Source organism: Mirounga leonina, unplaced genomic scaffold (assembly GCF_011800145.1).
Source record: "Mirounga leonina isolate KUSES-001 unplaced genomic scaffold, KU_Mleo_1.0 Mir_115, whole genome shotgun sequence".
Taxonomy (NCBI): Eukaryota; Metazoa; Chordata; class Mammalia; order Carnivora; family Phocidae; genus Mirounga; species Mirounga leonina.
Window position 1 is genome coordinate 97,924,218 of NW_023270268.1, and position 22,327 is coordinate 97,946,544.

The 22,327-nt window shown below is 43.4% G+C and overlaps 1 protein-coding gene across 1 annotated transcript in view; it reads left to right on the forward strand.

Moving 5' to 3' along the window:
* The first annotated feature begins 10,453 nt into the window (after positions 1-10,453).
* The window catches only part of CCDC80 (coiled-coil domain containing 80), a 36,080-nt gene continuing 24,206 nt past the window's right edge, over positions 10,454-22,327 (forward strand). Inside the window, exons 1-3 of the mRNA XM_035000169.1 lie at positions 10,454-11,292; positions 11,731-13,637; positions 21,588-21,744. Coding sequence (XP_034856060.1) covers positions 11,742-13,637; positions 21,588-21,744 — 2,053 coding nt within the window. The 5' untranslated portion in view covers positions 10,454-11,292; positions 11,731-11,741. The remainder of the gene's footprint in view (positions 11,293-11,730; positions 13,638-21,587; positions 21,745-22,327) is intronic.

The window sequence follows — 22,327 nt, forward strand, 5'->3', positions numbered from 1 at the left end:
TTAAATAATTTCTTTAAAATGATTAATACAATGCTTCTCATTATATATGTTTGTTTTCAGATTGCTTTAAGGCGCTCCCTTGGAAAATACACTAAGTCTTTACTGCTCAACAAAAATGTAATCCTGAGAGAAGACCACCAAAACGAATCCATCTCAACAAGTACTAAATGTCAGAAAATAGTTCAAAGTTTCTTTGCAACTTTATCTTGAAATCTGAGAGAAAAATATAAAGTTTACTTATTTTAGGTATAACATATTGAGTTGCAATTGCAAATGTGGGTTATGTTCTTAGGATGATTAAAGAATGACTCAGCCCTTGATTTGGGGCAGAGTACAATTTTCCCAGCCAAATCACATAATGTGACCCAGTATCCATCACTTCACAGTGGACTTCTATAGCACAGTCCCAATGAGGATCACATTTTTAAGCTTATTCAATGGCTTTTCAGTGGCTTAATTGATTTTCTGAAAGACCTATTTCCAAATAATTTTCAAGTGCAGTACCAATCATTTTTTCACCCTTGTTGATTTTTGTCTTCTGCCGGATCCATTTGCGTGTATCTTTAGCAGTTCTTCACTATTTCTTGTTAGATAAAGATGCTAAATGATGGGCACAGTTGTTACATGGAGAAGAACTTTTGGAAACTAACTTTGTAAGTTAGTTACGACACTTTGTAAGCAAGTGTCGTAATAATGCAAAAGTAGTGGACTGTCTACTTACTTACAACTTATTACTTACTTTTGCGTTATTAGGACACTTGCTTCTTTTCTACCTTGTGTCTTTAGATAACAATTTTGATGACAGGTATTTCATTAAATTTTTTTTTTTCTCAAAAGCAAGCCAGGGAAATTACTTCAATTCATACACAGTAATTATAGTAACCATAGACTCCCAGACTCAAGGCAAAATATTTACCTGGGGTAGCCACTCTCCAAATGTTTGAATTCTCTGCGAAGGAACCCCTATTTTAACACTTTCTCCAACAGGATGCTTACTGCCTCCCCAGGCATCTCTTTTCATGTTTGAACAGCTCTGGTATTTATAACATTTTCCTTATAGTAAGCTGAAATCTTATCGAGTATTTGGGCATATGAAAGTACAGCTGTCAGGATGCTGGAAAAACACAGCGGGGAAAAGGGAGGAAAAAATGAACTGGGTTATTTTTGCCATGGAGGCAAATTGAGTTTGAATAGTGAGGTGAACATTTAGCTGGGTCTACTGTAGTTGAAAACACGAAAAGCAATTGTTCTTTTAAGCATCTGTCAGATTATCATGCTCTGACTATCTACAGAACAAATAGTTTGAAATCTCTCTTTAAGTACTCGTGTCATTTCAATAAACTGGGTGAATATTAAACATTTAAACATAATAAAATATTTGTTTTTCAAAAAAACTCTTAAAAATAACCTGTGGATTTAAAATCTTTTTTTTTTTTTGCTCTATGTCTATCTATAATTACTTACTGAATCAGAAATCTTGATAATTTAGACATACTAGCTTACCATGAACATGAACAGATGTACATGTGTCATGTTTTAATGCCCATCTATTTGAGACAACACTTAAATTAAAAATAATTTAAAGCTACCATATTTTAAAAATCAAAAAAATTATTTTATTTACAAAAGTAAAATTAAAGGCATAATTTTCTTTCCTTCCTTTTTTCTTTTCTTAAGTTGTATGTTATAGCCAGGTTAATTTAGGGGCAACATAGTAAAAACAAATTATTTCCTTGTTATTCCAAGTTTACACTCAGGAAAACTTTTTTATAATTAAGTTGTTAAAACCCTTAATTAATGGAATCACAGCTCAATTTCTAATGCGATTGCACTGCTCTTTAATTAAAGACAAAGGTTCTGGGACTCTGCTTTCCCTTCTTACATGGGGATGTTCACCATTTTCGGTGGACCCTATAAAATGTGTCTGGGGAGGGGCGCCTGGTTGGTTCAGTCGTTAAGCGTCTGACTTCAGCTCAGGTCACGATCCCAGGGTCCTGGGATCGAGCCCCGCATCTGGCTCCCTGCTCTGCGGGAAGCCTGCTTCTGCCTCTCCCACTCCCCCTGCTTGTGTTCCCTCTCTCACTGTGTCTCTGTCTGTCAAAAAATAAATAAAATCTTTAAAAAAAAAATGTGTCTGGGGAGTTTCATAGTTCCCTGCATTTTGAGCAACTCACATTCAAACCATGTTCTTCTGAAGACCATGGCCCTGAAGGTCATGCATTTCTCATGTTCCTCTAGGGCACCTTCACACTCATCTCTTGGTTAAAGTTCAAAACCTTCTTTGCAGGAGGAAATCGCAGGGTCCCAAGCTCCACTCAGGTATTTTTACTGAAGGCCTACACTCTCATGACCACTTCCAGCTTGATCTGACTTCACACCCTCAGCAGGTTTCCATCGTCACTGCTAAAATCAGTGCCTATTTTCCAGCTCACTTCTAGACCAGGGGAACTGTGAGTTTTCTCTCTAAAGTTCTCTGCTCACTGTTGAGGAATTTGCAGCAGGAATGAAATATTGATGTTTGAGGAAAATTACAATGACAACCATTTCGGGGATAGATGAGAAGGATGAGTCTGGTGGCCAGAAGACCAATTGGAAGACTTTTGCAGCTGTAGAGGTGAAAGCTAACAGGAGACACAAAATGTAAACACTAGTCTGGCTTCTGATTTCACGACAGATTGGTACAAAATACTTATTAGGTGAGTCCTCTTCCAGTGTCTAACCATTTCTCTTTGTGTTTGGTGCTTAACACTTCTGTCTGACACTCTAGTTCCTTCCCACATTGCTCCAGTAGCCTTTCACCTTAGGCTGGAAGCCTGAGTTTATGGCTGTTCTTGTGCAGGCACCGTTCCCCTCTCCCCGAGTCAGCTGAGTGTTAGCATTGTGGTAGGCACATTGCATACATTAAAAATAGCCATTCACAGTCCAATCCATAGAGACAGAAGGTAAAATAGTGGTTTCCAGGGACTGAGGAAGGGCAGGCAACAGAGAACAACCGTTTAACAGGTAGAGTTGCAGTTGGGGAAGATGAAAAAGTTCTGGAGATGGATGGTGGTGATGGCTGCACGACAAAGGGATTGCACTCAATGCTGCTCAACTGGACACTTAAAAATCGTTAAAATGAGGGCGCCTGGGTGGCTTAGTCGTTAAGCGTCTGCCTTCGGCTTAGGTCATGATCCTGGGGTCCTGGGATCGAGTCCCGCATCGGGCTCCCTGCTCAGCGGGGAGCCTGCTTCTCCTTCTCCCACTCCCCCTGCTTGTGTTCCTGCTCTAGCTATCTCTCTCTCTGTCAAATAAATAAATAAAATCTTAAAAAAAAATCGTTAAAATGAGAAAAAATCGTTAAAAAGGTAAATGTTATGTTATCTATATTTTATCACAATGAACAAACAAACAAAAAAAGAACGAGAACTCCTGGGGCAAATCAACCCAGAAGCTTGCCCTACTTCAAGATATTTTATTTGTGTGAGCTAACTAATTCCCTGTTGTTTACAGCAGTTAGCTATGGATTTCTTATAATTTGAACCATGAAGCACTCTAATAAAATCACTGTTAGAGAAAAATTAACCCTATTGTTTACATAAAAAAACAACCATTCACATTTTTATAGATGAAGAAACTGAGAGGTTCAGGGAAATTGACAGCTTGCCCAAGTCACACAGTTAGTGAGTAGAGAACCCCACATTCCAATCTAAGGCTTGTTCAGCTGCAAATTTTATACTACCTTCTCTTAAGCAAAACAAATCTTAGCCAATGAATATATGAAATCTCAAACTATGGGAACTGGGAACTGTTCTTCAACCAGGAACAGGAATTTTTTTTTTTTTAATCTAAGTTGTTTCTCTTGTTTTTGATGCAGTTACTTACCAACATTATTTGTAGTGATTGAATTTCATGATAGTTAATGCCAAGACTCCTGCCAAAATCCATCAAACCAAATTATTTGTAAAGGGACCACATGCTTTTGTTTTCCATGCTTAACTTTTAAATAAAAATCACACTTAAAGCTTTGGAATGTTACCTGTTAACATATTCAGAATGAATTTTGTTTTGAACTTTTTAAACTCACTTTGAAGACCACTTTGTATTTGATCTTGATTCTGGAATTTGTGCAACAGATTTTGGCTAAAAATATTTAAGTTATAACAATATAATTTTTAAGCTGAGATTTCTGAGATGTGATTACAAACTAATGTGACTTTTTAGAAAACAGTGGAGTCCAAATTCATATCATTGACTTCAAAGCAAACATCTTGGGAGACTGTACATACTGATATTTAATTATCCATTCACTGAAACACATAAGAAGTACTTATTCTGTCAAGACACTCAGAGAATTTTTGAAATTCCTTTTTGATATTTCTTCCAAAGCCAGTTAATGAACCATGCAGAAAGCTTATTTATTTATTTATTTTTAATTTTATTTATTTAATTGAGAGAGAATGAGAGAGCACAGAGGAAGAGGGAGAAGCAGACTCTCCACTGAGCAGAGAGTCTGATGTGGGGCTCAATCCCAGGACCTAGAGATCATGATCTGAGTTGAAAGCAGAAGCTTAACTGACTGAGCCACCCAGGTGCCCCAGAAAACTTATCTCTTTATAGTCATCTATTATTTTGACCCCCAACCAAAAATATACAATTTGGTCATCTACTTTATTCAATACATTTGGCTTCTAGAGACTTCAGGCTATGACTAAAACTCAACTCCAACTTCAGATGTTGAAGAATTGACAAAGCGGAAGATATCCTAAAGATTCCTTTACATGAAGCATACAACTACTCTCGTAAGGCTTGCACTTGGTAATACCTGATCACCCCGTCTTAAATAGTACCTTTCTTCCTTCATTCGCTATTACTTTCCCCTACGTTGTTTTTCTCTATGGTGCTTATCTCTCACTAATAGAATGTGAGTCTCATGAGAGCAGAGACTTTTGTCTGTTGCTGTCTTCCTGACACTGGAATAATGCCCAACACATAAAAGGTGCTCCATCAACAGTTGAATGAATGAATGAATAAAATGAAGATTTATATTCCTTTACATAAATGTTTTGCTTCAATTTCACAATTCCATAATTCAATGCAAGCATAAGGTTTCATTGTGATGACTTACAGTGCCATGTACTCTGTTACTACTCTTATTATTCAATAAATAGAAATAAAGTGATTCTTTGGTTCATTAACAGTATAGATTCTTTTCTTCTGTTCTTTCCTACTTTTAGGTGATAAGTCATAGTTGGATTGTCTTCTGGAACTTTGCTGTCTCTCCTTTTAACTGTATTAGATTGGTACAGGCTTCCCATTTTTGTACCATAACTACATGCAGGGTGCTAAGAAAAATGCAAAATAAGAGTAGGGTTACTCCATGTTTTCAGAAGGTTAAAGATGTGTTTGGAAGAACAAGAACCTGTATTTGAAGTACAAAACAATTAGAAGAGTGATGTTCTGCAGAATACCTTCTCAGAGAAAGTAGAATGGCTTGTGTTGGGGCTTCTCAGAAAACACTGTGGAAGAGATAGTACAGGGCCTGGACACTGAGAAATGAGCTGAATGTGGACACATGCAGTAAGGACCTGTTGAGAAAGGGTCAGAGGCAACATGTGATTCAAGCTGTGGAAAACAGCACGTGCTCTTGCCTTCCTCCTACCCCATCAGCTGCTCCTCCTCCGCGTCCTTGACTCCTCTTCTCATCTTTTAAACATTGTGCTTCAGGCCCCAGGACTCTTCTTCTCTACGTGTACTCACTCCTTAAGTGATTTCTTCCAGCCTCATGCTTCAAACAGCCTCCCAAGTTTATAATTCCAGCCTTAGTCCTCCCTGACGTCCAGACTCATGTACCAACTGCCAACTCAACATCTGTACCACAGCGTCTTAACAGAATTTTCAAACAAAACATTTGATTGTCTCCCCCACAAACTACTCATATAAGCTCTGTCTTTAAAGTATATACCAAGAAGGATGGCTTTTCTACACCACCCTCCTGCTAACAGCCTAATTTAAGCTACCACACTGTTCACTTGCTCTAGGACAATGTCTTCCTAACTGGTCTCCCTGCTGTCATTCTATACTCACCATGTAGTACCCATAGTGATCTCTTCAAATTATGTATCAGTTCTGGCCACATCTTGCTTAAAATCCTTCAAACATTGCTCTTCTGTGACACACTTGTGTAACAGAATCTGCTTCAGTGCCTGTGTACCTGCTATTCCCTCCACTTAGAATGTTCTTCCACTCCCCCAGTACTTGGGTGTCTCGCTCCCCTAGCTTCACTTAGGACCATTACGCTTGACCCCTATCTAAAATGGCCATCCTACTCTGAAAAATAAACTGAGGGTTCTAGAGGGGAGGGGGGTGGGAGGATATGTTAGCCTGGTGATGGGTATTAAAGAGGGCACATTCTGCACGGAGCACTGGGTGTTATATGCAAACAATGAATCATGGAACACTACATCAAAAACTAATGATGTAGGGCGCGTGGGTGGTTCAGTTGGTTAAGCGACTGCCTTCGGCTCAGGTCATGATCCTGGAGTCCCGGGATCGAGTCCCGCATCGGGCTCCCTGCTCAGCAGGGGGTCTGCTTCTCCCTCTGACCCTCTTCCCTCTCGTGCTCTCTGTCTCTCATTCTCTCTCTCTCATACCAAACAAGATTTTCCAGTGCCACGCGGTAGCTGCCATGGGAAGCCTCTTTCTGGGGAAAAGCCTGCTCCAGGAATCAAAGGAGCAATGTCTCCAACAGGACTGGTCTCCATGCATATTGGCTGCAACCATAGTCAGCACTGAATTTTTACATGAGAAAGTTGGCTGTACTGCTGTGGAAATATAATTGATAATTGTTTATCTTCTCCAATGGGCTGTGAACTTCTAAGGGGAAGAGACTTCCTGGTTCTGTATTGTTCTTGATACAAAGTCTGCACTCCTGGCAAACATGTGAGAGAATGGCTGAAAGAAGGGAGAAAAAAAATGGATCATTAATCTCTTCTTGGCAATACCCACAGGTGTGCAGAGAAGCATAATCTCAATTTGCCTCTTTAAACCTGATTGATAGAAATCTTTTGCATGCATTGAATGGCCAATGGTTAAGACTTTGAACACAGTACAGTCTATCCCTTCCCAACCCTGAACTGACCCCCTAAGCAGCAAACTGATATGTCCACCAATTTACACCTCTTGCACAGATAGAATGGCAACCAGTACAGATATAAATTTCAAATCATTGATATTAAAGATTTAAAATGAGCCATTAGGTTATTCACATAGTTCCTTAATCTCTGCCAGGGCAAGATCTTTCAATTTGTTCTAATTAAGAGTTCAACATTCTCTTAACTAAATAACCTTCCACTTGGGAAAGAAAAGTGCCTTTACGCCACACCCCCTACCCCAGCAAATTCTAAAGTAATTAAAAATAAATGAATAAAAAATATACTTATAACTGTTTCTCAATAGTTTTGGCCATTATCCTGTCAAGTATTTCTTATTTTTATTTATTTTTTTAAATACACATATTCCTCAATTTTGGATTAAACATGTGACCCCGTTGACATTCCAGGAACAATTTCAGAGTGTTTCTTTTTGGGGATTAGCCTTTCTCAGAGCCTCTCTGGGCTGGCACCATCCTGAATTAACACATTGCTGGCTTTCCCCTGGACCCTGTTGTTTATATTTCTTCCATTGTCCTACCCTGTGAATACTGAGAAAAAGGAGAATTCGTTTTCATTCCGAAGGACATAAACGTGGTCTTCATCCTTAAGACTGAACCTGTGATTAAGGTCTGCAAGAGAAAAGGAAAAGCACACAGCAATCTTCAATGTATAATTCCACATCTCTGTCACAAAGATGTGATAAAATGGCTCTGCTATTTCCCGGAGTCTTCGTCCCAGGTTGCTGAAGCCTTGGGTCAGTGTGGAGCTGACCAGTGAGCACACCTCCTTCTGGATGCCTCCTTACATTTATTCTAACTTCCATCAAATAACTACCCCCATCCTCGTGTCTCTAATCCCTGGGCCATTCTGTTTTGCACGTTCATTTCCTTTCCTTCTTCCAAATCACTGTGCAACCAGTGTCAGGCAGTTTCAACCAGTGAATTCCCAAGCTGGCATTTCTAAAATCTACTTTCAAATGTTACTCCTTTTACCTTTCTCTGGCGCAACATCCATCTCTTCCAAATCTCTCTTCTCAGCTAATGGGTTAATGCCTCTTTTTTAGGTTACAGGGGGAAAAAATGGAAAGATCTAAGTGGGAGACCTTTTAATACAGAGCTCTTAAATCTTGGACTAGAAATTGAGAATCTTTGCAAACCATATATCATTATAGGGTTCTCTGGAAAGGTGTGGATGCTAACCTGCTTACCTAATCGCTCTTATTAAGTATGTGCTCCCTGGACTTCTGAGGTCTCAGGGAAGGCTTTAGGTATAGAGAGTGAAAAGTTCTGAACAGGTGTAAAATCCCCCGCTTTGCCAGCAGGTCTGTGCAGATGGGGAGTGCTGGGGAGACGTGGAGGTGGTGTAGTCGGTCCTCTCCTGCCTATGTGTTTAGTGCGCCATCTAGTGAAGCTCGCAGAAGGCAAGAAAGCCTGAGGGCCCCAGGAAGACACACACCGCTCAAGGTTGGGCTGGCTTCCCCTCTGGGTCAAATTTCCATGGCAAAACTGACTGTACTTCAACTCTACCAGTGCACAGGTGACGAATGCTGTACACATCATTAGCAGGTTGGTGGAAGTCATGGGATATTTAAGGAAAAGGATAAAAGACTTTAAGGACCTCTTAAGAAAGGCAAAAAGTACTGTTATGCAGTTATTCCAGAGAGTAGGACTCTAAAATTATAAGTCCTCTGGTTGAACAAACAAATAATATTTCTCTGTGAATACTAGAAACACAAAAAAGGAGTTGAAGGAAGAGAAAAAAGAGGACATGGAGAGAAAATGAAAGATGGGGACAGGATAACATGCTTTCTAGGTAGTTCTAAACCTGGGCTCAAATTTCGGAGCTACCACTTACGATTTGTGTAATGGTAGGCCATTTATTTAAACTTATTAAGCTTCAATATGTTCATCTGTAAAATGGGCATCATTCCACCTATCTCAAAGAGATGCTGTGAGGGATAGATAAAGGAATAAATGAAAGCACCAAGCCCAGAGATGCACGTGAAAATGCTCAATAAATGGTAGTGTTATTAGTAGGGAAAAGACAAAAGGAAAAGAGAAGGAAAGAAGAAGGCTCAGTAAAGGATAGCGTAGAATACATTATGATGTGAGGAAGGAAATAACATCTAGGACTGTCCAACTTAGTAGAAGGCATTTATTTGATCAACTGAACAAGTGAACCCATGAAAGGGGATGTCTTCTCCGACTCCAGCGGACCGAGGGTCTCTGTCTGAAGTCCACCTTTGTTACTGTACTCACAAGTGTCAGAAAGGGCTCCACGGGAGAGCCCTTCCTCTTGGCACCCCTTGGTCTTCAAGCGGTGGGCTGAGAAGCCTACACTACTCCCCCTACAGGTCTTTCATTCAGTGCTGGGATCTTATGTGAAGGAAAGGTAAATGTGACCAGTCAGAGATGGGGCTGATCAAGGAGTAGCAATTAGGAACTAGGTTTTAGCCAATGAGAGTAGCCACTAACATGGACTAACGAAGCAGCCTTCTGAGAATCCTGGTTCACCACTGTCTGTGGCAATTAATACTGACTGAGTGATATTTTTTCAGAGACTAGAAGAAATATCTGTATACCCTGAGACACGTACTCTCACCACCAAAAGCTGAATGCCCATGGCAGACCCAGGAGGTGGATACACACAGCTGCCTCAGTCTCCCCTTTGGAACCTGATCTGGTGACTTCTAAGGATTGCCTAAAACCCTCCAGACTCCTGCAGCCTCTGGAGAGCACAGCCCTGCACTTCCCCCCATACCCTCTCACACACTCATGTCCTCCGAGGAAGCCCCTAGCCTACCATCTCTAGCCAGAGCCCAGGGCTGGAGGTCATAATGCCCTTCCCCTGATGTAATGACCAGCCACAGTCTCAGGGGAACAGCAACCATCGCCTGCCATTTCTAACCTTTTCCCAACTTCCTTCCAGGCCAAAGAGAAAACGAGGAACAAGAACTCAGTAATATGATCCCCAATTAGCATAAAATAAAAACAATCCAGTCATGTTTTCCATGGGCTTTTCCAACCTCAAACTAAACACATAAAACAGGGAGAAAGAGATAAAAATATACACACGGAACTAGAAATATATATATACTGTCTATGGATGTACAGCCAAGCACCCTGACCCAAATGAGTATCTGTCCCTAGGAAAACCAAGCAGCCAGACGCAGAAACCTGAGAATTTTCCCTTCCCGACGTGCAGTGTGAGTCCAGACAGGAAGGGAAAGTATCCTGATTCCTTGGTATGGAAGGGGTTAAGTCCTCAGCCATCCTATTCTAAAGTGATTTATGATGATGTGTAGTGTTTCAAAACTTTTCCCCCACCCCAAAGAACAGCCCTCTCCTTCCCCACCGAGTCCACTCTCAACGTGCTGAAGTGGGAAGGAGGTGGTGTTTTGCTGATCTGTTAAATTCTTAGTGAAGTTTCCTTGATTTCCAGCGGCTGCTGTTGTTTGAGTTTGGTTTGGATCAAAACTGAGGTTGTCCTGGCATTTCTGGGACCGGGTCCAGGCAAGAGGAAGAAGAAAAAGAAGGAGAAGGAAAAGAGGAGGAAAAAAAAAAAAAAAGGTGGGGAGAAATAAAGGAGGGGAGAAGAACAGGAAAAGAAAAAAGTCCTTTTTCAACATCACATTCCTGTGTTTTCTCTCAGCCTGGAAAACATATTAATCCCAGTGCTTTCAGGCTTGGAAACAAAGGGACTCAGCCAGACTGTGGGGGAAAGGGTGATAAGAAGGATCCTGGAACTCTAAAGAGAGAAAGAGCAAGAGTCAGGGAGAGCTGGGACTTCACTTTCAGGGGTGCCCTGTGTTGTCCGCACACAGGGACTGGCACACACAGACACACGAGCAGAAACTACAGACAAATGGAGATGCAAAGACTCACAAGGACAGCTCCTTTCCCCTCATCCTACTTGTCAAGAAGGTGAGAAGACAGCCAGAGGAAAGAAGAAAGCAGCCCGGCCCTCAGGTCAGGACAGGCTGTGGGTCCGTGGCGCCTTTGGGAGCCGGCGCGGCACCCCCCCCCCCCTTTGTACTGCTCAGCCGGGCGAAGGAGAACGAGGCTTGGGAGGAAAAGTATTTCATCTAGGAGACTGTCCTGGGACCCACACTTCAGATTGCCTTTTAAACCCTCTGCATTCCATCTCCATGAGCCACGATGTAAGTGTGTAATCCTTGCTGTCTTTGGTGTGTTTGTTTGTTTCTTGGTTGCTCATTTGAAGAAATGAAGCAGGAATGTTGTCATAATTAATATGCTCAGTGTGCCTTTTCTCTGGAGCATCAGAGAACCGGGTGGAAACAGGGCAAGCACGCTGAATGGGGAACGGAGCTGGGTTTCCTGCTTAATGTAACTGTCTCTGTTAAGCACTAACAAATTACAGGGGTTTAAAAGCAACAGGATCTCATCCTTTTTTTCCATTCCCTGACCTCCTTGCTTCTTCTTTCACCACCCCTTCCCCCACCCCCTTGGCCAAGACAGAGAAAGAGAAAATGCCCAGTTCTGTTTGCAATTAAATGATTTTCTTCTTTTTCTTTCTTTCTTTTTCTTTTCCATTCCCCCTCTCCCTTTCTGTCTTTTGACCCTGCTGCCTTTCAAAGCGGATTGCACAATGACATGGAGAATGGGACTCAGTTTTACCATGCTGTTGGCAATGTGGCTGGTGTGTGGTTCAGAACCCCACCTCCACGCCATGGACAGGGGGAGCCACGGAGGGCGGAAAGCACCTCTGGTTTCCCCAGCCAGCAGAAGGCCAGCTCGGCTTCTGAGGCACACGGGGAAGTCTCAGGGAACTGAGAGAAGCACTCTGGAAGAACCAAACCTTCCGCCTCTCCAGAGAAGGAGGAGTGTGCCGGTGTTGAGAGTAGCTCCCGCGACAACCATGCCGCCAGCCCCACAGCACATCAGTGGGGCCCCAGTGCGACCCAAGCAGAGACCAGTAGCCCCGAGCTCTCCCCGTGACATGATCCGAGATGAGGGGTCCTCAGCTCGCTCAAGAATGTTGCGTTTCCCCTCTGGGTCCAGTTCTCCCAACATCCTTGCCAGCTTTGCAGGGAAGAATAGGGTCTGGGTCATCTCGGCCCCTCACGCCTCGGAGGGCTACTACCGGCTCATGATGAGCCTCCTGAAGGACGATGTGTACTGCGAGCTGGCGGAAAGGCACATCCAGCAGATTGTGCTGTTCCACCAGGCAGGCGAGGAAGGAGGCAAGGTGCGGAGGATCACCAGTGAGGGCCGGGTCCTGGAGCAGCCCCTGGACCCCAACCTCATCCCAAAGCTGATGAGCTTCTTGAAGCTGGAGAAGGGGAAGTTTGGCATGGTGCTGCTGAAGAAGACGTTGCAGGTGGAGGAGCGCTATCCCTATCCCGTCAGGCTGGAGGCCCTGTATGAGATCATCGACCAAGGCCCCATCCGCAGGATAGAGAAAATCAGGCAGAAGGGTTTTGTCCAAAAATGTAAGGCCTCTGGGGTCGAGGGCCAGGTGGTGGAGGAGGGGAACAATGGCGGAGGGGCAGGAAAGCCGGTCGTGAGCAGTGAGAAGAGAAAGGACGACCAGAGGAGAGCCCAAGTCCCACCGACCAGAGAGAGTCGGGTGAAGGTGCTGAGAAAGCCGGCCGCCACCACGGCCGCCCCTCCCCCGCCTCCTCCAACCCCAAGGGCCACCACCCTGCCTCCTGCTGCAGTCCCAACCGTGACCCGGGCCACCTCTCGGGTGGTAACTGCAGCTGCAAGACTGACAACCACCACGGCCTTTCCCACCACCCAGAAGCCCTGGACCCCCAGGGTGCACCCCTCCTCAGATGCCCATAGGCCCCCCGCAACGGCAGAGGGGGCCCCTGCCAGGGAGCCCGGGGCCTCAGAGAATCTCTACCCTCAGCCCAGGAAGGAGCAGCACAGGGAGAGGCTGCAGACCACGAGGAGGCCCGGCAAGGCCACCGGCTTCGAGAGCTTCACGGCTGCCCCTCCCACCACCATCTCAGAGCACAGCACTAGGGCGGGCGCGGGACGTTTCCGGGACAACCGCACAGACAGGCGGGAGCACGGCCACCGGGACCCAAATGTGGTGCCAGGTCCTCACAAGCCAGCCAAGGGGAAACCTCCCAAAAAGAAAGCCCAGGACAAAATTCTTAGCAATGAGTATGAGAGTAAGTATGACCTCAGCAGGCCTACTGCCTCTCAGCTGGAGGAGGAGTTGCAGGTGGGGAATATTCCCCCCCAAAAAGCAAAGGAATCGAAAAAGCATGAAAAGCTTGAGAAACCTGAGAAGGAGAAGAAAAAAAAGGTGAAAAATGAGAAAGCAGACAAGTTACTCAAGAGTGAAAGGCAGGTGAAGAAGGAGAAGGCTGAGAAAAAGAGCAGGCAGGAGAAAGAGAAGAGCAAGAAGAAAAAAGCAGGGAAAACAGAGCAGGAGGGCTACCTGAAACCCACCACCAAACACTTCGCTCAGAGCCCCAGGAAGTCGGTGACCAATCTGCTGGGGTCCTTTGAAGGCAAACGAAGGCTTCTTGTAAGTAATCTTCTCCCCAGCATTGTTCTGTGGGCTGAGTCAGGGCACGGTAATGTTTGCTTTACGTTATTTTTCTACAATCATGTTGCTGGATGGCAGACTGTGGCTGAATCCGTGCCATGTCAAGAAGATCAGGAGGTTCATCCAGAAAGGGCAGCTAGGCCAGTAGCTCCTTTTGGTTTAGTGCTCTATGAACCATACTCTGTCCACACAGGTTCGTGGCCCTGAGGTCCAGACTCAATGGCCGGGAACCCTTAGACATAAGCCCAGGGAAGCCTCTATGCACAGCTTTTTCCAAACTTGTCAGTACCCATCCCCCATCCTTAGCTCTCTTCCAACGGATAGTTCTGGGTAAGAGCTCCCTTTTACCAAGTTCAAAGAATAAAAGAAGAACAAAGGAGTTCCTAAAATGGCATGCATTGACTCTGGTCACAACTTAGGAAGAGGATGTATCTCTTCATGAGCTTAGGAACTAGAAGCATGTGTATGGGGAAATGGCAAAGTTTCTCCTTTTTCTCCTAATTAGGTCTCTATCAGAGTGGAAGCCTCAAAGAGGAAAGGAAGGCAGCCTGGTTGGGGAGTGGGTATGACTGGGAGTGGGGAAGGGTCCTTGTTGGCGTGACCCTCACGAATACTTTTTTTTTTTTTTAAAGATTTTATTTATTTGACAGAGAGAGACACAGCGAGAGAGGGAACACAAGCAGGGGGAGTGGGAGAGGGAGAAGCAGGCTTCCCGCCGAGCAGGGAGCCCGATGCGGGGCTCGATCCCAGGACCCTGGGATCGTGACCTGAGCCGAAGGCAGATGCTTAACGACTGAGCCACCCAGGCGCCCCCTCACGAATACTTTAAAACCAGCTGGTTGAAGTCTTCTCCCCTTAAAGACTGCCTCCCCCATCACTGCCCAACTCACAGTAAGAGGCCAAAAAGACAGCGTGGGGAACTGGGTTAATTGTTCCAATTTCCAAAATGCTAGAGACAGATGTCAGTTTCTCCTGAGCCTCTGTCAAATGAGTGCCTGTGTGTGTGTGTGTGTGTGAGAGAGAGAGAGAGAGAGAGAGAGAGAGAGAGAAAGGAGACAAGCAAGTCTTGCTCCCACTTTGCCTGTTTCTGAAGCCACTGATACAGAGTAAGTCAAGGTCCATCTCAGGAGCTCTCTCTTTTGGGCCCATTACTAGCCTCCATCCCAAGAATAATTAAAGAATCTAGTCAAGCCAAAGGAAGCCTTTGGGCAGAAAGAAACCCCACCTTAAATGTAAGGGCAGTTCTCATCAGCCGTGTGAGAATGGTTCCTTCTTCCCCTCTTCATGTCTCCTTGCCCCCTCTTTTAGGGCCGTTCCAAGATTTCTACCCCTTCTTAATGCTGTCATTTTACTCCAGGCTGTCAAGGAGGAGAAGGTACAGTACAACCACTTCAGAGAAAAGGATCAGTAAATTAATGTCAGGCAGTGTGAGTGAGGAAGGATTTTTTTCAGATACATGGGTGGGAAGGAGACAGCTCATGCCACTGAGGACAGAGTTTGTCCTACTAAAGGCACGAGGTGCCTGCACCCTGCATTATCCCCACCCGCAGAGATAGGCACTCTTCTCTCAAGGCGTCTCTCAAAGGGGCTTTTAGTTTTTCCCGTCTGGTCTAAATTTGGATTAATGATCTGAGCAGAGAGGTTCGGGTGTCCATTTATCTTTAGCAGTTTCAAAAAGTTTAAGTATGTTTTTGAAATGTCACTCAGAGCAGAGTCCCTGGTGGTGTTTATCATGGGTGGGGCACGTCCCAAAATTCTCTCAGCTGTTCCACAATGGTGCCCCTATGCATTAGAACAAAACGTAAGTTTTCATTGATTCTACAGGCTTGTGTGTGTGTGTGTTGTTATGCATTTTTTGTATATTTTAGTCATTTTTAACCAGAGCCTTAAAGTATATAACTTAGTTAGCAGAGGATAGGCTGTCTGCTAGAGTAGTTTAACAGCTACTTGGTTATTTTCAGAGTACATAAATTTAAATGAGAATATTTTAGTCGGAGCCAAAAGAACCATTCATTTCAGAGGAGAATTAATTCTACCTGGTACTTAAATGTTTGTTACAGAACCTAAGGGAGCCAACTGCTCCCTTTGAGGTGTAGGCAAGCCTTCGCGCACTGTGCTCCTCCCGAGGACCCAGGACTTTGTCCAGCCTGTTAAAGCACATCACCCAACCCTGGCCATTTAGCCAACAGGGCGGGCGAAGTGTTCTTCATGGGCAGGTTTTAAGCAGGGGGAAAATAATCATGGGTAAAATGTCAGGATTGTAATTGTGCACCCATCTGGCAAATACTTCCATTACCCCTGGTTTGTGAGTGCAAAGAAAGAGGTTTTCATACTCTATCCCTGATATTAGTCATGCCTTTCATTTCTCCCTTTTCACTCTACTCCCTTAGTCAGGGATTTGAAAGCCCAGCTGGGTATTTTCTGCTTTAAACAGTATCCCTGATCATAAATTTCTAGCAAATGAAATTCAAACGACAGCCTCTGCTGATGTCATGTGAGGCAAGCCAGAAACCAGCTGGGATGGTTCATGGCAGCATTGCTCTCTGGGGCTGGCAAGAGAACCAAGTTTGTTATTAAGAAGGAAGTACCAACAAGAGGCAGTTCAGTCTCGCCGTCCCACATGTGCCCAGCTGATGATCATATCAGAAATGTATTTCCTAAAGAGATAATATCTAAAATAGGAATGGATTAGAAAAGACAAGATGAAGTAAACATGATATAATATCAAAAGATGGAGAGAAAAGAAATCTGTTTCACCAGGCAGAGAGGAGACTTGGGTTTCTGGGTGAAAGAGCTGGTTGGTGCCTTTTATCTTTTTTCCACTCATTTTTTCCTACTATACATGCTGATGTTATTCAGGAAGTGCCACGATTCAATTAATATTCATTAAGGCTTAACATTCTCCAAGCTGTAAAGGGGGGGCTGACAACATATACCTCCAACTGGCCTCAACGAACCCAGTGTGTTCAAACTGAAACGAGGTTACATTCCAAGAAGTCATGCAGGACTTTTAGCTCCTCTTTGCAGTTTCTCAGTAACCAGCTACGATGTATCATAAACCCCCAGGGCTTCACATTTATCTGTATCATTCTTTAGATGTGAAAACATCATGTAACCGCTACTTAATCCATTTTTTAGAGAAACAATGGCCACCATGGTGAACAGCATCCAAGGGGCCTTCCAGGACCTACAGATAGAACCAGGTGTCCTATTCTGAGACCAGAGGTCAGTCCTTCAAACCCCCTTCCTCTCAGCCTATAAACAGAAAAAGGCACATCCTGCAAGGTGCTTTGCCAAAGCTGTGTGGTTTAACTGTCATAACAACCCCATGAGGAGGGACTCATTAACTCCACTACACAGTCAAGGAAAGAAGCTTAGAGAAATTGAGAAGTTTCCCAAGGTGTGCAGCTAATACATGGCCAAGTCAGAATTAGAACTTGGGTCCGTTTGATTTTAAAATTCATACTCCAGCCACTCCCCCCATTCTGCATTCTATGGGTGTGAGCCTTCAATGGGCATATGCCAGAAAGTGAAGGAGAAACTGAGAAATCATCCTGTTAATCAATACAGATGTTTTAAAATTCACTTTTAACCTTAAATTACTCAGATAAATGGTAAGGTCTATCAATTGTCAACATTTTGTGCTAAGCAACAGTGTAGAGTTTCCGACCTTGATGACCAGCTGGTTCTCTGCACCTGAGCCCTCCGGCTTGCCTGGGGGTCAGTCGAGAACAATAGATTGAATCCCAGTTGACTTAACCCCTCAGACTGATTGGTGTCAGTTTGGGGCTGACAACAGTAAGAATAGAGAAAAGCCGTTTATCGCTAAAACGATGGACTATATGGAGTAGAGCTGAAAAGCCATCATTTTGTGCCCTGAGATGTACCTACTTGTCAGCTAGCAAGAGTCCTCATAACGTGGAATTACATAGACTCAAGATCAAGTTTAAGCACCTGGAGACTGAATTTCCTATAATTCAACCAGGTTCTTACTTTTAACCCTACCTCAGAACTTTGGATATTGGGACAACAATCTATTTATTTGGTTTAATTTTAGAAAGGGTTATAAAGCTCTGCTTTACTAAGACCTACTACTAGCTTGGATGTTATTTTTCAGAATCCTGTAAAAATCCAGTGTTTTGAGCTTAACACAGTGCTTAGAATAAGCTGAGACTTAAAATATCTTCCCCCTAGCATCTTCCCACTCTTGTTTGCTCCCTTTACTTATGCAAACAGACTTCATTATATTTGGAGGCTCCTTGTGCCAACACACCAGTTGGAATAGAAACATTAAAAAATAACCACAACACAATTCTGAATCCATGATACATGCCCTGATTTATCACCGCCAAACTGGAAGGAGGCCAAGTGTCAGACAATAATGTTTACTGAGAAGTTCTAGGATGCTCTTTTTAGGAAGAGAGGATTGGACACGGTTACCATTTGAAACACCGTTGAAAATACTGCCAAACTTGACAACGAATGGGACGGAGGTGTCAGCACACAGGGAAAGAGTGGCTGAAATATGTTCATGTGATCGACCTCCTCTACTGTCCCTGATGCAAGCTCGAGCAACAGATTAAATGCAAGGGAAGAGGGGTCTTTAGCAGCTGGTTCGCGGACGGCATCTAGACATTCCTAAGCAGGGGACCACTCCTCCTCTCCTCTGGCTGGAGTGATCTATGGAAACTGAGGAACATCGGCCAGTATTTGAACAGCAATTAAAAGGAGAAAGTGACCATCGTGGGCTAGGAAGGATGTTAAGGAGGATGCTGCGTTTGAAGACTGCTTGCATGCAGTTAAGGTGGAGGGTAGGGGAGAGCTTTCTGGGTGGAAGGGGTGATAGGGGCCAAGGCAAGGGAAGGAAAGAGAGTCAACTCTTCAGAGGCAACATACACATATGGTGCTTGTGTGCACACAGCGGGTACATATACTTTTTTTTTTTTTTCTCCCTGATTCTCACTACGATTGTCAGGAAAGTTGTTCCATTTTAAAGATGCAAAAGCCAAGGTTCAGAAAGTTAAGTGGCTTTGTTGAGGCTACAAGGTAGCCAGCGTTGAATTAGGAGCAAATGCAGTCCCTCCCACCTTGACTACACTCACCCTTTCTCTGTGCCCCTCTGCTCAGATTCCTTTCATTTCATAACGGAGATGAGTCTGGCTACAGAGGGAAGAGGTCATGTAAGGGAGGAATAGGAGGAAAGGTTAGCAAGAGAGAGCCTGGGGCCAGGTTGTGGAGGGAGGAAGTGAGTCATGCAAAATAAATGTCACCTCACGGGTAGGTTAAGGCATCCCAGGGCACAGGTCCTGAGGTGAAAATAAACATCAGGGCTCTTTATTTATTTATGTTGATTCCCACTGGGTATCCAATGGCCTAAGGCTACTGTGTTCAGAGGTACTGAGAGAAGCTGCCAGGCAGGGGAGGATGAGGTTCTGTATGATTCTATGTTGTCTGAAGTTCTGTTATTCACAAGAGGGAGAAACAGACCAGAGAGAGCTGTGAGGACTCTTGAAATCCTGTCCTATCATGGTCTGTCCATGTGCTGTAAAGGTCCATGGCAAAGTATAATAAGAATGAATAGAATCTATGTATGGATTTGAAGTTACAAAGACAGGTAATTATCAGTCATCTAGCACATGGGCAGCTGTGCCCTAGAGACTCCTCTAAATATATTCTAATTTGGGTATATCCTTCATTTAGAAAAGAGAATCCAAAATCATTACCACTAAATCTTCCCTTTGTTTCTGGCTACTTTGTGCTTTCACTTAAACATTCATTTATTTCAAAATAGTGTGTTTGTGAGCAAAGAATGGCCAGAAAGAAAAACCTAAAACATACCAACTGAAAATAAAGCTCCAAGATATGGGCCACCATCAGAACCTGAAGAAATATGTTCAAATGTCATAAAACCAATTAAAAACTAACAAACAAAGCAAAAATATTATTACCGTATTTTTTATAGCCACTTTAAATCTTTTTTTAAGGCTAAGTATGAATCAATGAATAAATTTGGAAAAATATTATTTTTTCTCTTGGGAAATTACATTTCTAAAATCAGCATGTTCTACCCACCCTGTCCATCTGAACAGGCATATAAACACAAAATCAAAAATAAACAAAATCATGACCACTTAAATAAATAATAACCTGAGAAAAAAATAGCTTCATCCCAGAAAAATCTTCGTTAATGTTCTGCTCAAAAGTTATTGAACTTTTTGAACATTTTGATTTCCACAAGGGATAGTATTTTGTATAGCACAGGGAATTTTTAAAAGGGAAAGCCTGCAGGAAACAATAAACACATCTCTGACAGAGAAGGAAAAATAGCAGTATCAAGCTGGGAGCAGATTTATTAACCATTTCGATAAAGTGTTTGGAAGAGATTAACAATAACAACATGGAGACTTGCCCTCTGAAAAATGTCAAGCTAATAGCCACAAATTTCAGAAATATTTTATAAGGTTAGATGGTAAGAAGAAAAGTGGCTGATAAATTTGAATGTGGTCAGGTTTGAGAAAGTGTATAGAGGCTGGTCTCTAAGCCAAGTGATGAGTTAGCAAAGGGTGAATAGACAGTGTTCATACAGACAACAGCCTAGTGAGCTATTTAAGGTCAGAGAGCTCAGCAAAGACCTGCTCGTCATCAGAATGAAATTCCACGTTCTTCCACCTCCAGGGTGAACAGCACCATGCCCACCCACTCGTGGGGTGTGGTACCTAGCTCTGGTCTCTGCTCATGAAGAACCTGGTAAAATTGGAGAAGGCTCAGGAAAAGCCTACAAAAATAATCAAGGAAGTAGAAAAGCTTTTATATCCAATTAGATGGAAATATTGAGACAGTCTTAGAGCATTCAACAGGAGCCCTAAAAATGAAGGATATCCTCCTTTTATCCAAAATTATAAAATATGCTTTTCCAGATGACTCTGGTGACTATAGCGTCTCTTTCTTTTGCTCAGTCTGGGGTTCACAGTGAGCTTAAAAGACACACAGGAGCTCATTGAAAAATGCCAGGCCTAAATTACAGAAGGCTGAACCGAAAGAGCAAAATCCATCTTGCTGGGGCAGACTCCAGTGTCAAAGAAGTCTACCACGAGCTCTGTACAGGCCCAGTGTGACAATGAATATATTCTGTGTGACAAAACATAGGCCAAAGGTCCATCCTAAAAACTTTCTGCAAGGTTGCCTAGTGAAGTATGGTAAGAATGAAATAGAATCTATGCATGGATTTTTTTTTTTTTAAAGATTTTATTTATTTATTTGACAGAGAGAGAGACAGCAAGAGAGGGAACACAAGCAGGGGGAGTGGGAGAGGGAGAAGCAGGCTTCCCGCCGAGCAGGGAGCCCGATGCGGGGCTCGATCCCAGGACCCTGGGATCATAACCCGAGCAGAAGGCACATGCTTAACGACTGAGCCACCCAGGCGCCCCTATGCATGGATTTGAAGTTACAATGGCTATGAAGCTCTCTCAACCCTGTGGGACATAAAAAAAAAAAAAAAAGTAGTAACCACTCCGTTCACAAGAGCAGCCCATTAGGATAATAAAGACCAAAAGGAAGGAAGGGGGATAGCACTTACTGCACTATTATTACCTGTCCAGTATTCATGTAATGTCCACAACAGCCTTGTAAAAATAAGTATTCCTGTGCAGAGTTCACTAATGAGAAAGCTAGGACCCATGAAGACTAGTACTAAAGAGAACTAGAGGGAATAGAAAACTCCAAGGTATTCGGAGCCAGTACAAAACAGGGGCCTTTCCAAATGGACCGTTTGGGGGCCAGTTATGCTAACTGTTCAATAGAACACTTTAGTTTAGTTGACTTTAGCATTAGTCACTGCCAGCCCTCTATTCCAAATTAGCCCTTTGGATTTTGCCTCTGTGTACAACTATCACTGTGAATTGATGTTTGCTTGCCTCCTCCCACCTCTAGCTGATCACAGCTCCGAAGGCTGAGAACAACATGTATGTGCAGCAGCGAGATGAGTATCTGGAAAGTTTCTGCAAGATGGCCACCCGGAAAATCTCCGTGATCACCATCTTTGGCCCTGTCAACAACAGCACCATGAAAATTGACCACTTCCAGCTAGGTTCTCTTAAACATTTTAATTACATTATTGTTTTTCTAGTACCTAAGGTGAGACAAACTTTATGGGAGAGGTCAGCGGGGAATTAAGAGGAAAATTCAGATGTTCAGAGGGCTCTTTCCTTGTGGTAACAAAGGTCAGTTTACCTACCTCTTTATGTAACTATTCTGGATGGTTCTGGTGTAAGTTTTTGGCACTTTACAATGAAAAAAATATGCAAGCATCCTATGGTTTGAAAGTCAATGAGGCGGAGAAAAACAGGAGAAGTAATACAGTGGTGGGAGAGCCAGGAAGGTATGTAGATAGTTTCTTCTGGATCCAGAGTCTTCTTACCTGTGAATAATATCGTTTGATCTTCCTGCCACCCTGATGCTGCAGGTGAGTCACTCACAGATGGGAACCTGCCAGGCCCCTGGAGGCACTTGACTCTGGCAAGAGTGGGGAGGGCTGAGAAAGGCTGTTCAGCTAAATGAAAAGTTAGTGAAAATATGGACTGAATTGCACCCAAGTCCTTTTGGAGAGCTGCAGAATTTGGCTGAATGTAGAGTTTTCACAATTTTTCATATTAATGGTGTATGTGAGGCTC